The sequence below is a fragment of the Mesoplodon bidens genome (genome assembly GCF_964165515.1).
Source record: "Mesoplodon bidens genome assembly, chromosome: 3".
Lineage (NCBI taxonomy): Eukaryota > Metazoa > Chordata > Mammalia > Artiodactyla > Ziphiidae > Mesoplodon > Mesoplodon bidens.
The window spans coordinates 29,755,950-29,770,007 of NC_138178.1; the positions used below are offsets into that span (position 1 = coordinate 29,755,950).

Below are 14,058 nucleotides of genomic sequence, written 5' to 3' on the forward strand. Positions count from 1 at the left end.
GTAACAAAGAAAAAAGCATGACCATTTTTAGTTATTTGCTGCAGATGTATAAACTCTGGAGATTTACTATGGAGGAATAATTTCAGTCAGACTGCTTAAAAAATCGTAAGATACTGATTTGACAGAAAACCCTAATCTGTGCATGGTGGGAAAAAATCTCCCCCAAAAAGTTTGACACAGTGATGACACAGAGACACAGTAAGTTGTGGTGCCTGGCTGTACTAAAATAACAATCATTGGTGTACCCCTTTCACAGAGCTCATAAGTAAGCTGCATTTTAGCTCTTTCAATGTTTGTATCAAAAAATCATTGATGATCTAGGTTTCAATAGAGGTAAGATTTTTTTTTAGTTAACTCTTCCCAGGTTTAAAACAAAGGATTTCAGAATATTTTCCTCATATCTGTTCAGAAACATCTTAAAGGATTTTCGTGGCTTATATATACTCATTATTAACAAAAGAAACTGCCATCCTTCATCATTTGAATTTTTTTACATTAATTCATCTTCCTGTTATTCTCAAAATGATAGTTACTAGGTTAACTAAGAAAAGGAAGCAAGAGAACACAATTTTGGTCCATAGCTCCAGCCTCCCCGTATCACCTCCTACCTTTGTCTATCCCTACCTTCTCCCATCCACCTATGAAACGAGGATGAAAACGGATCTTTCTTCAATGGGGTGTTTAATTCTAGACCTAGTTTTTCATAAAAATTATAGAAATGAAAGTGTAATTCAAATGAAGTAAAAGTAGAGAAACATTTGGATATATGTTTATATAATGGCATACAACTAACTCTTATCTGATATAAAAGAAAGTATGAGCTGGGAATGTATGTGCTGTTCATTCTTTTAATCACTGCAATAGCTGTTTAGAATATACAAAACATGCAAAAGTCAAGTTCAAAAGTTACTACATTCTGAATCCAGGAAACATTTTTCTGAGGTATAAACGATATAAGCATGTTTATTATAGGTAGAGTTGCCTACGGTTTGTCTTTTAGTAAACAGAATTCATTTATACAGTGCTTATGACTAATACTCAATAATGTATGCCAAAAAGCTAAGCTTGCATTTTCACTGGATTTCACCAGAAATCAGCAACTAACTCTACATTCAGTCTGATCAACATCATAATATGTGAAATGCCACTTCAACACAAGAAAGTTTTTAAAAAGCAAACCTATGAGCACAAAATCCAAAACTAGAAGCAATGTAAAGATAGTATGGTTTTAATGAACAATTCTAGCAAGAGTTAACTAAGCTAGCCTAAAGAAAGAGAAATTTAATTTTTAAAAAAGCAGAATTAAAGTAAAATAACATAGTGCAAAATTAGTTCACCTTGTTTGGGGTTGCTGTCCTGGAGAAAGGCTGCATACTGTAGGCCTTTCAAAATAAAAACAAAATAATCTTGGTCTCTCTACTATAACTTTGCTCAATATCAGGCAATACACAGAGCTAAAGGGATTTTGTACATGGTCAAACTGTTTATTATTTGCTTTACGACATATTATTTTGCAGATGACATCAATTGATAATCTATCAATGTGCTAATCATTAAAGAAAAGACAGTAGCATGCAAACTCAAGAATCATCACTAGTTTAAGAGGAAACGTTTACACTACCACAAAAGCTACAAAATGGACATAGAGAAAATCTATAGGAATTCATGTGCCACGAAACCTACAAAGATGTTAGAAAAACATTTTACTAACAAATTCAGTGTCATTATAAATTTGCACAAGATCATGAATGTATGTCTTATTGATCTGAAACTGGTTCAAGCTGGACTTTTTTTTAAAAAATCAGGAGTGATGAATGTAAATGTGGTAAACTTGATCATTCACCACAGTGTGAAGTTTATACAGGCTGTCTTCAGAACCTAGTAGAAAACATTCTACCACCAAGAGGCAGCCTGCTGATCTATGTCTCTGTCACCATTTATAGCATTCAGTTAAGACTCTGGAGCCAGACCGGCTCAAATCCCAGCTTACAGGGTTTTTGTAAGAATCAAACGAGTTACAATGATCGTTAAACTGTTAGCTGGTGTTATTAAGATGATCTATTTGCTATAGAGCACAAAACGGGAATTGACAAGTCACAAAATGATGTGACACTTTCAATTATACATGTGAATTTCTTCTTCAGGACCTTAAGTTCATTAAGACAGCTAACTCTGTAAGCAAGATGGAGCAAAAACACTGTTAACTTGACTTTAGAGAAGACACTGAAGCAAGAGGGCTCAGTGGGAGAACTGTGTCTGGACAGGGCCTCCCAAACTATCTACCCTCATATTCAAAAGAGAGTTCAGCTTTTAAATTAATTCCCTATTTCTACATAATGAGCAGATAAATCTTACATCATCAAATATGTGTTTCATGTGGTATTTTAACATAGATACAATGTAAAATTAATTAATTCTATACAATTCTAGGTTTAGTTTAATTCTGTTAATAAATTCAGTTCATCATTGAGAGGTAAGAATTTTATGGTTAAGTATTTGCAGTAATTTTAAATATTATTTTTTTAATTAAAATATTAAAACATTGCTTAGTGAAATAAAATTTAGAAAGAGGGCAAAAAAAGACAGAACTCTCATACACACACACAGAAGGTGAAAAGAGTATAACAGGATAGCGTGACACAAAATATTCCATTGAATAAAATGGAAATTCTTCACCAAAGCAAGAATAACGTCTAAGGACATTACAATTTGTTTTGCACATAGAACCATAGTATAACTGTTTTCTAATTAATAATCACCAATACTTCACTTAATACTTAATACTTTACTTACTTAGTAAATAAACAATTGTTTATATTTTTGTATCTGATGCAGGTAACGACCTTTGGAAGAAATGTGTAGTTCTGCACATAATTAACATAAATATAATAAAGTATATTTTACATTAAAAAAATCAACAGAATCCAAGGGATATGAAGTTTTGGACTTAGGGTATTTAAAACATATGACTGATTAATTTATGACAACTATAATTATAACAAGAAAAATGCAAAGATGTAAACTTTAAAAAAAAAAATCTTACTTCACTGAGCTATATTTATGAAGTGGGCTAGGAAAGTCAAGCTGTTTGCAGGCCTCTCGATATTTTTCCAAGAACAAAGCAAAGGAACACTTCTGGACAGGGCTGTTTATGTTAATGGTGTGATTTCTGAAGAATAAGACATAAATCCAATCCTACCTCTTAAACAAAAGATGTGAGCTTTTAGCCAAGTTTTAAGAGGTATATAAACCTTAGTTTCTTTTAGACTGGTCCTTTTGAATCAGGAAAAGCAGATGAAGATGGAAAGAAGTGCCTATCTTGTCCCTCTGTAAACTAAAACTAAATCCACTTATCCCCAACATAACATGTTAATCTGTTCAAGAAACCATAAAATTTGTATTTTCATTAATGATGCTTCTTAAAAGGTATCAAACCTTAACTAAAGACCTACATAAAAACTAGCATGAGGTCCTGCTTATCGGCAGAACAAACTGGATTATGTAAAAAGTACTGAAGCTGAAGCAGGGCTGACCAGCCAAGACCTGAGCTCATGTCTGCAGTTGCTCTCGAACCTGGTGGAAGGACTTTAACTGAAAATGTAAGCTGTGGTTCCTAAGCTGATACTTTATTTTTGGACTGGCATTAACCACGCAAGAAGAAATGAGACTCTGAGTCCAGATCTGACAGGTAAGTAAAGAGAGAAGTAGTCTCATAGCAAACATCACCTTTTTACACTTTTAAGTTATCCTCTACACTGGTGACCAAATTATTTAATGTCAGATAAAAAGTATCTGTCAAATTATAGGGGAGAGTCATAGCTTTGTGCCAGGGACCATGAATCAAGTTGGGAGTCACCAAGTAAATAATATCAACTGCCTCAATATTAAAACACATGTTTGATATGTTTTATCTGCAAATGATCCATAATTCAAGGTCACCTGCCCTACTATACTTATACAGGCACACCTCGGAGATACTGCGGGTTCAGTTCCAGACCACCGCAATAAAGCTATTATTGCAAGAAGGAGGGTCACACGAATTTTTTTGGTTTCTCAGTGACATAAAAGTTGTGTTTACACTATACTGCAGTCTATTAAGTGTGCAATAACATTATGTCTAAAAAAACGTACAGACATTAATTTAAAAATACTTTATTGCTAAAAATGCTAACCATCATCTGACAATGCAGGGTTGCCACAAATCTTCAATTTGTAAAAAAAGCGCAATAAGCCAAATCACAATAAATCGAGGTATGCCTGTATTACATTAAATATTTTTATAAGACCTTCCTATCTTTAGTGGGTTAAGAGTTTAACTCATAAGAAATTAACTTGTATTTATTACAAAGGGAGCTAAATACCAAACTCAACTCAGCTGAGCAATGGTAAAATTCTGCCCAAGAAATATATTTCTCAAGTTGTTAGAACAGAGGACGTGAAATATCGTGATCGAATATGGATTGAATGTAGCCATCCATGTACATTAGTTTAGAGCAAGCAGATGATGAAGCAATCTATGGAAACATGTAGTCTTTCTTAAAGAAACAAGCCTTGATAATAACACAACAGTTTCACACTGTGCCCAGGTCTAGTGGCCTTTTACCAATATAATTTCAAAAGCTTTAAAAACGATCTCTAAAAGAATTATTCAGATCATGAGTGAATATTAATGACAGAAATCTGGAAATTAAAGATTACCATAGAAAACTTACAAGAGTGTTGCCCAGGTTCAGCAAGCTTGTCGTTGTAAAAATTGGTTGGTACATATACTTTTATGTGTTTAATTTTGCTAATATTTAAGCTAACCATTTAAAATTGAGAGAGGCCTCATTTTTAATAATGTTTTTCACTCTACTATCTCAAATGGACATATTTAAAATATCACCATGAAGATGCTTGTCTATTGCTGAATTTTATCATAGTTTCTCCAAATAAATTATCACTTCAATAGAGATACAAATGGTGGTTAAGATCAGCAAGCATCTCAGAATGTCTAAAAATCATTCCATTCCTAGCAGAAAGAATCTCAGTACAATGGAGGCTACTCTTTGAATTACACAGGTTTCCTCTTAAACGGTTATATATAATTATATCCTGAAATAGTCTTAGAGTTAGGCTTTTATTACATGATAGCTCGGTTTAATAAAAATATTGTTCAAGATATGCATATTTTTCAATTGCATCAAGTTTTTAAAAATAAGCATTGGAAAAAAGGTAGCGAGGAGGAATAAAAACATGACACAACAGACTCTTTGCTCAATGATAGTTGAGTGGCCTAAAGAAATGACACTCTTGCCTACCTTCTCCTTCCCAACATAATCATGGCCGTGAATACAAGAGGATTCCAGCCTCTTTGCTAATACAAGGTATCTCGAGGGATATAACTTGTGGGACTTATCAAGAGGAATCAACTTTTCCCCCACCTCTGAGCTATAGCTACTATTTTTAGAGGCTATAGAAGGAAAAGAAGAAGAGCTTTACTACCATTTTTCAAATGACAGAACTTCCTGAGTAAAGGATCTTTGTAACTTTGAATAAAGGTTTAAAAATGAATAGCCAAAAACTCCTATCCCTTTCCTTCCCAAGGCCATATATACCTACTTGACTTTTTCTTCTCTTGATAATGAGTAGGAAGTCAACAAAAATAATAATGTACACTTTTCAATCTAAAAACTCAAGCTTTTAGAGGAATCATATCATATACAAAGTGGAGAAACTATAAAGGAGAGTCCCAGACTGAAACGCCAGCATGCAGGGCTGTCACTAGCCCACAAAGTACCTTTGTGCCAATTAGAAAGTTGACCCTTCCCTAAGACTGATTTTGTTAGAACAGGACGCTTTACTGCCATATGCTAGAGATCTGCTGAATAAACATGCAAGTACCTGATGTCTGAGAAGTAGATGGCACTTCCTAAGCTGTGCGGTTCAAAACCAGCCCCGATACACAGCAGCCTGCACATAAGCCCCGATACACAGCAGCCTGCATGCACAGGCCACACAGTCCCTACAAACACACAGAGCTGGCCATTGTAAGATGACTGTGCTCTGCCAAGTGTGACCCATGTCAGTCGTGTGTCCTTCTAGAGTATTCTAAGGGCATGAAAACCATAGCACACAGACAGCCCCAGGGTCGCCAGGTGGTCCACCGGCCATAGCCATGAGATACACATATAATTAGTTTCATCATTTTATATCTACGCCTTAAATATAGATCCATCATCCTAAGGGAAAATCTCTTAACAAATCTTGTGTTTGAGGTTACAGGTTAAAAGTAAAAAAAAAAACGTGATGGGAATTTTTGCTTGCTGTTTAGTAAGAAATTTGTGTGCTTTTGCTACACTATATATAGGCACTTCTTGTTTTAAACATACTTATTCACTGGTCAAAAACTTGCTTTGAGTACATAGTTATATGCTTTCTACAGAAAATATCGTTAATCCTCAAAACAATCAAATGAAAGCTATATTATGTCCCTGTTACAGGTGAGGAATGAGCATCAGAGGTTAAGAAATTTCCTCAAGGTCACACAACTAAAAAAATATTTGAGGGGCTTCCCTGGTGGCACAGTGGTTAAGAATCTGCCTGCCAATGCAGGGGACACGGGTTCGAGCCCTGGGCCGGGAAGATCCCACATGCCGCGGAGCAACCAAGCCCGTGAGCCCCTACTACTGAAGCCCGTGAGCCTAGAGCCCGTGCTCCGCAACAAGAGAAGCCACCGTAATGAGAAGCCCGTGCATCGCAACGAAGAGTAGCCTCCACTCACCACAATTAGAGAAAGCCCACGGGCAGCAATGAAGACCCAATGCAGCCAAAAATAAATAAATTAATAAAAAAAATATTTGAGATGGGATTGAAACCCCCATCAATTGTAACATATATGACCTTACCTCTTTCAACTACACTACATTGCCTATGTATTTTTAATAGTTGCATATTTCATAAACTAGGTATAATTTTTATATACTTAGTTGTACTTAAATCATATACGCATACTTGGTATAAAAATGCTTGTGAATAAGAATCAACCAGAATAAAATCTGTTTGATTTACATGTAAGATTTCATCTAGAAAAAAGAAAAAGGATGATGCTATAAAAATATATGCAGTAAAAACATGTAAAAATAAAAGTAGAATACAGAACCTAATGTAGTCATGAACATACAACTCATTAACTGCTTGTTGAATTAAACTGAACAAAAAACCCTCAACTTGAAGGGGGAAAAAAGCACATGGAAAAGGACAAATCTAAAAAGGAGAAATAGGGGCTTCCCTGGTGGCGCAGTGGTTGAGAGTCTGCCTGCCGATGCAGGGGACACGGGTTCGTGCCCTGGTCTGGGAAGATCCCACATGCCGCCGAGCGGCTGGGCCCGTGAGCCATGGCCGCTAAGCCTGTGCGTCCGGAGCCTGTGCTCCGCAATGGGAGAGGCCACAACAGTGAGAGGCCCGCGTACCGCAAAAAAATTAAAATAAATAAATAAAAAGGAGAAATAAAATCACTTTTATGAATAAATGTACACATGATCCACAAACCAAAGTCCTGTGGATTAAGTTGCATTTACTATTGGTTACTTACTATATAAATCTCAGAAATTACTGGCTTGGCCAAAAAGTTTGTTTGGGTTTTTCTGTAACATGTTATGGAAAAATCTAAACAAACTTTTTGGCCAACCCAGTATCAATATACCCTTCTGTACTAAATCTGTACATGGCTAAGTGTTTTGGGACTAGAAATTTTATATTATCTAGATTATTTTGAGTGTATAATAAGCTATCAACTAACCATGGCCCTCCTTCAAATGTCTGCTGTACATAGATTTATGTCACTTGACATTATTATTATTATTATGGCCTGGCACCCAAAGTTTCTTTATTGGCAAAAAGCTTTACTTTTCTGTAAGGTAAAGAAGAATCAGCTTACAGAAGAATTATACTGGTATAAACATTTTCACCTAAGTTTTCAAGAACTCTTCTAGTGCACAAATCAAATGATAGCAATGAAATTAAACATTTTTTTCTTCCATGTTTTCTGTTTGTGTAAAACGTGAATTTTCTTTCCAGAAACTTTCAGGGCACATATTAAATTGACAAGAACAGTGTAAAACACTAACAGCTTCTCTAAGATATAACTGATAGCTGCCTCTATGGACCAGCTCCCTACAGAAAAGTGTTCTTAGTTTATTGCTCTCAGACCTGACAGGTGGGTGTCTGTGTGTTGGCTCAAATGCCAAGAGCCAGAAAGGGAAAGACAATGTTTTGCGGAAGTGTTTCCACAAATGACCAATTTTAAGATTTTGTGTCATTTTTATAATTTTAGGTTTTAGAAAATTTATGATAAAACACTCTCAATGTATCTAATTACTAAATCTATTCCTTTCAGAACTAAAAAATTAATGTTTATTATATTTGAAAGCTTCCCTTTCCAAAAACAGACTTTTCATGAAGGTATTAGAAAAATCAAAAGCAAATAAGGTAGGAAGACAGAAATAGTACACATGAAACCAATCTTTACATTAAAAAAATGTACTTCTATATGTGCCCCTAAGTAAAAAAGTATATATCCCTTTCAAATCTGTCTAGATGGCATCAACATTATCCTCATCAAAACATTTTTTACTAATATTTACTGAAGAAAATGCTTAGGAATACCATTAAATTGTGCATACATTAAAAGGGCTTTCCTTTGTTTTATTTTTCAGATTCAAGGTAATCTAGACAGAAAAAGCAGGCTCCAAGTTTTCTCCTAAAGAATCAGGAAGGAAAGTATCCATCCTATGCAGGTCCTTAATGTTAATAAAAACTGTGGAAGTGAATATTACTAAACTTCTGAAAATAAATTTCTATGGGTTATATTCAAATAACGTTCCAGATTTATAAAATAAAAAAAACTTACAATCTCATCGCCTGGCAACCAATATCCTTCCTGTTCGATACCAGCTTTTGAACCTTTGCAGCCCACTGTTAGCGTTTCCACAATAAGACCATCTTTCACAGCCAAGCTCAGCTGACGAGTGGTCTCTTTTGGATGCATACCGTGGACTCGAGACATGTACCTGAATACAGAGGAAAAACAAATTTAAAATCCCTTAGTACTAAAAAATAAAAATGGATAAAAATAAGAAAATAGAGGTGATTTCTCTTTTATTGTGACATACTTATCAGAGCCCTGAAGAAAGAGAGAAAAGCCAGTCCTCAATACTTAACTCTTTCAATTATCACGATATTTTAAACCTTAAGTCTACTTTGTATATTTAGAGGAATATGTGTTCAAAATAGTCCCAAACTAGCATATATAAATCATTTAACAGATTTTAGTCAAACATCCCATTTAGTTCTAGCCTCTGGAGCAATTGCCACTAACCTCCACTCTACAGATTCTAAGTCTAGAATTTTATAATCTTCAAGATGTTAGAATATAAAGTACTTTTACTCAAAACTTAGGGAATGACACTAAAGAAAATACAGAAATTACACGAGTGGTTGTCAACATATAAAGAAAACAAGAATGAATGCTGTGATCGATAAGGCAAAAATGTGATTTTCAATTAAATATATTTTGAACTCGATCACTAAATATAAGCTCTCTCTGATTTATAGTAACATGGCATATTTTTTAATTAAAAAATTTTATTTCAAACACACCCTGTACCACAGAGAATAATATTGCAGAATCTCTTGTACTCAGCAATCATACTGAACTCATGGCATATTTGCTTCATATCATTTTGTTTTTTAAGGAAATAAAATGTTACAGCTACAGCTGAATTTGTGCCATTTTCCATTCCCCTCCAATCAAATCCCAACACCCTCTACCAGTAAACTAGGGTAGCCCAACACAAAAACATACTATGAGACAACCAGGCTGGCCTCAGTCTCTCCAGAGAAACATTCTGTGCTGGAAGACAGAGCAGAAGTGCCCAAGGGTCTGCAAGAAAATTAAGTACGACACAAGGATTCTGTATCCAGTTAATCTGTCATTTAAGTATCAAAGCAGTCAAAACAAATCATTTTCAAAATGCAAGGGCTTCCTGGTGGCGCAGTGGTTAAGAATCCTTCTGCCGGGCTTCCCTGGTGGCGCAGTGGTTGGGAGTCCGTCTGCCGATGCAGGGGACACGGGTTCGTGCCCCGGTCCGGGAGGATCCCACGTGCCGCGGAGCGGCTGGGCCCGTGAGCCGTGGCCGCTGAGCCTGCGCGTCTGGAGCCCGTGCTCCGCAACGGGAGAGGCCACAGCGGTGAGAGGCCCGCGTACCGCAAAAAAAAAAAAAAAAAAAAAAAAGAATCCTTCTGCCAATGCAGGAGACACAGGTTCGAGTCCTGGTCCAGGAAGATCCCACATACCATGGAGTAACTAAGCCCGCGTGCCAAAACTACTGAGCCTGCACTCTAGAGCCCGCGAGCCACAACTACTGAGCCCGTGTGCCACAACTACTGAAGCCCACAGGCCCTAGAGCCAGTGCTCTGTAACAAGAGAAGCCACCTCAATTAGAAGCCTGCGCACCACAACGAAGAGTAGACCCCGCTCAACTGCAACTAGAGAAAGCTCATGCGCAGCAACAAAGACCCAATGCAGCCAAAAATAAATATAATTAATTAAAAAAAAATGCAAGAACTTGGGACATCCCTGGCAGTCCAGTGGTTAAGACTCCACACTTCCAACGCAGGGGTTGCGGATTCGATCCCTGGTCGGGGAAATAAGATCCCATATGCTGCTCGGCGTGGCCCAAAAATTTAAAAAAAAAAAAAAAAAAAGCAAGAACTCATCCCTGAAGAAACTTCTAAACTCAGGGGATGAATTTCAAGCAAGACAAGGAGTAAACCGTGGCAGAGGGACCGCAGAGCCTTCTGTGTCTTCAGTTCGTGGAAGAGAACTGTTTTCTGTTTAGGAGATAACTGCATTGGCAGAGAAAATAGCACTATTTAAAGTTAACTGGAGGGTAAGAAGGAAGTGACGTGGGGAGTCGCAGCCCCACTGTAGTAGGAGAAGGGGGAGGAGAAGACAAGGTGGAGTCAGTCCACACAGACTGATTTGTCAACTTTACTGACTGTGAGTCAAGGGAGACAAATCATGCAGTAGAGGTATAAATATATTTTGATATATAAAGGTCAACACCAATGGAAATAATCAACTGAAGTTTGGAATATGGGGAAGGGAAATGGGCAAAAGTGAAAATGTACTAATTTCCTCACTGTTCATAACAGGGAGCCAACAGAAATTCTCTTAGGAATTAAGCACACCACTGCATTTAAGTTTATAAAGGTACTCTTTGAACAAAAAAAAACAAAATTTCTAAGTTATCTGAAGAAACTCATAAAAAACACATTATGTAGCAAAGACAAAAACTAACAAAAGAAAGGATATTAAACATGAGAGGACCAAAACCAAACAAGTTTGTCTTTCTAATATATACAAATTGGCTAAACTCAACAATTAAAGAGAAAAAGACATATTGGATCACAAAACAAAAAATATACTATCTACAAGAGACAAACTTAAAGTGACTTAGACTGAAAAAGAATGGGCAAAGGCATATCATAAAAATGCAATCCAAATGAAACAGGGATCAATACTGCAACGGATAAGTTTCGGAAATCAGGGCAAAAATCATTTTTAAAAAAGACAAAGAGGGCATAGGTAGTTATAAAACAAAAACTATAAGAAATAAAGGAGGGCTTCCCTGGTGGCGCAGTGGTTGAGAGTCCGCCTGCCGATGCAGGGGACACAGGTTCGTGCCGCGGTCTGGGAAGGTCCCACATGCCGTGGAGCGGCTGGGCCCGTGAGCAATGGCCGCTGAGCCTGCGTGTCCGGAGCCTGTGCTCCGCAACGGGAGAGGCCACAACAGTGAGAGGCCTGCGTACCGCAAAAAAATTAAAAATAAATAAATAAATAAAATTGAGCATGAAGTCAGACATAAAAATGACCTTGGGACCTCCCTGGTGGTACAGTGGTTAAGAATCCGCCTGCCAATGCAGGGGACACCGGTTCGATCCCTGGTCCGGGAAGATCCCACATGCCATGGAGCAACTAAACCTATGTGCCACAACTACTGAGCCCACGAGCCACAACTACTGAGCCCGCGCACCTAGAGCCCATGCTCCGCAACAAGAGAAGCCACCACAATGAGAAGCCCACGCACCGCAACGAAGAGTAGCCCCTGCTCGCTGCAACTAGAGAAAGCCTGCACGCAGCAGCAAAGACCCAACGCGGCCAAAAAAAAATGACCTTAATAGATTTCAAAAGTGATACAGACATTTCCTAGTTGCAGTGAACTTAAACCAGACATTAATAACGAAAGAAAACTCTCATAAACTACTGATTCAAAAGGTTATCTGGAAACTGCAAAAAATCTAAAAACAATAACTAAAAAGCTAAAGCAGTGCTAGTGAAAAAAAAACCACAAAAATTGTAGAACAATATTAATCCAAGAGCTCCTTCTCAGTGAAAAACAAAATGAAGACATCATTAGCTAATCTAATCAAGAATGAAGACACAAAGCACAAAAACATACAAACTAAGAAATGTCTACAGAGACAAAGCCATATATAAAAGGGAAATTAAAACAGTCATAAGCAACTACTTTGTTCATTTCTGTGCGAAGATATAATCACTACGATATTCTAGGAAAATATAAATGACCAAAAGTTGACCAGAAAAAAAGAAAATACTTAAAAAGGCCAATGTTTCCAAAGAAATAAATAGAGGAAGTTGGCAAATAACCTGTCCAGAATAACACCAGGTAGGGACATATTCACAAGGTAATTCTATCAAACTTTTAGTGACCAGGTAACTCCAATGCAATTTAGACTCTTCCAGGACATAATAAAGAAGGAAAGCAAGGAATCTAACATAATAATTGTAACAAAACCCCACAAAAATTGCATAGAAAAAGAAAACTAGTGTCCCATAGGAATATTGGTATAAAAATCCTAAATAAAATATTTGAATATACAGTCTAATATTAAATATTAACATAAATTAATGTTAATATATTAATATATTCAAATATCAAAAGAATGTACCATAACTGGGTATTTAATTCCAGGATTTCTAGGAAGATTTATTATTAAGAAATCTAGAAATATAATTCATCCCATTAATAGATCAAAAGTGAAAAATCACAAAATTTCTAAACATGTTGAAAATTATTTAGTAAAATTCAACATCTAGCCCCTAACAAAATGGGAATGAAAAAGCACTTCCTTAACCTAATCAGGAATATTCAAAAATGTCTTTGACACTCTGCCAAAGGTAATAACCAACTGAAATAGCTGAAATAGAGAAAGAAATAGGGTATAAAAGTTGGTAAGGGGCTTCCCTGGTGGCGCAGTGGTTGAGAGTCCGCCTGCCGATGCAGGGGACACGGGTTCGTGCCCCGGTCTGGGAAGATCCCACATGCCGCGGAGCAGCTGGGCCCGTGAGCCATGGCTGTTGAGCCTGTGCGTCCGGAGCCTGTGCTCCGCAACGGGAGAGGCCACAACAGTGAGAGGCCCATGTAACGCAAAAAAAAAAAAAAAAAAAAAAAAAAAAAAAAAAAAAAAAAAAAAAAAAAAGTTGGTAAGGAGTTAAAATGATCATTATTTGCATAATACATACTTATAAAAACCAAGAAAATCAGCTAGTGTGCTATTTTAAATCAAAGAATTTACTCAATTATTTGTTTGGGTACAAACTAATATACTAAAATTAATAGCATTCATATACACATACATAACAAAAAAATTTAGGAGATTTAAAATAAGACAAGACCCCAATTATTTACTACAGCAATAAGAAAAATAAAATACTTAGTAACAGAAGAAAGGACAAGATCTATATGAAGAAATTTTTGAAAAGCTACTGATATAAAAAAAGAGCAAATGGAAAGTCATGCTCGATATTTAGATGAAAAACAACAAAATCCAAATTGCCTCTAAGATAATTTAACTGAACACCACCACAAACTAGGCAAGTTGATTCTAAAGTTCTGTAGAGGATTAAACAAGAACTTCTCAGCAATTCTGCTTCTAGATATTCATCCTATAGACACAGATGCGTGTGAAATAATACCCAAGGGAGGAAATTCA

The 14,058-nt window shown here is 36.4% G+C and overlaps 1 protein-coding gene across 13 annotated transcripts in view; it reads right to left on the bottom strand.

The window, feature by feature from the left end:
- The window catches only part of ZMYND11 (zinc finger MYND-type containing 11), a 127,882-nt gene that overhangs the window by 40,289 nt on the left and 73,535 nt on the right, over window positions 1-14,058 (bottom strand). For 9 of the 13 annotated variants that reach the window (XM_081227750.1, XM_081227759.1, XM_081227760.1 and 6 more), the window contains 2 exons: window positions 8,891-9,050; window positions 1,338-1,382 (listed from right to left, as the gene is read on the bottom strand). In XM_081227750.1, the coding sequence (XP_081083876.1) occupies window positions 1,338-1,382; window positions 8,891-9,050 (205 nt within the window). The remainder of the gene's footprint in view (window positions 1-1,337; window positions 1,383-8,890; window positions 9,051-14,058) is intronic. The other 4 variants (XM_081227752.1, XM_081227749.1, XM_081227751.1 and 1 more) reach the window with 1 other exon arrangement.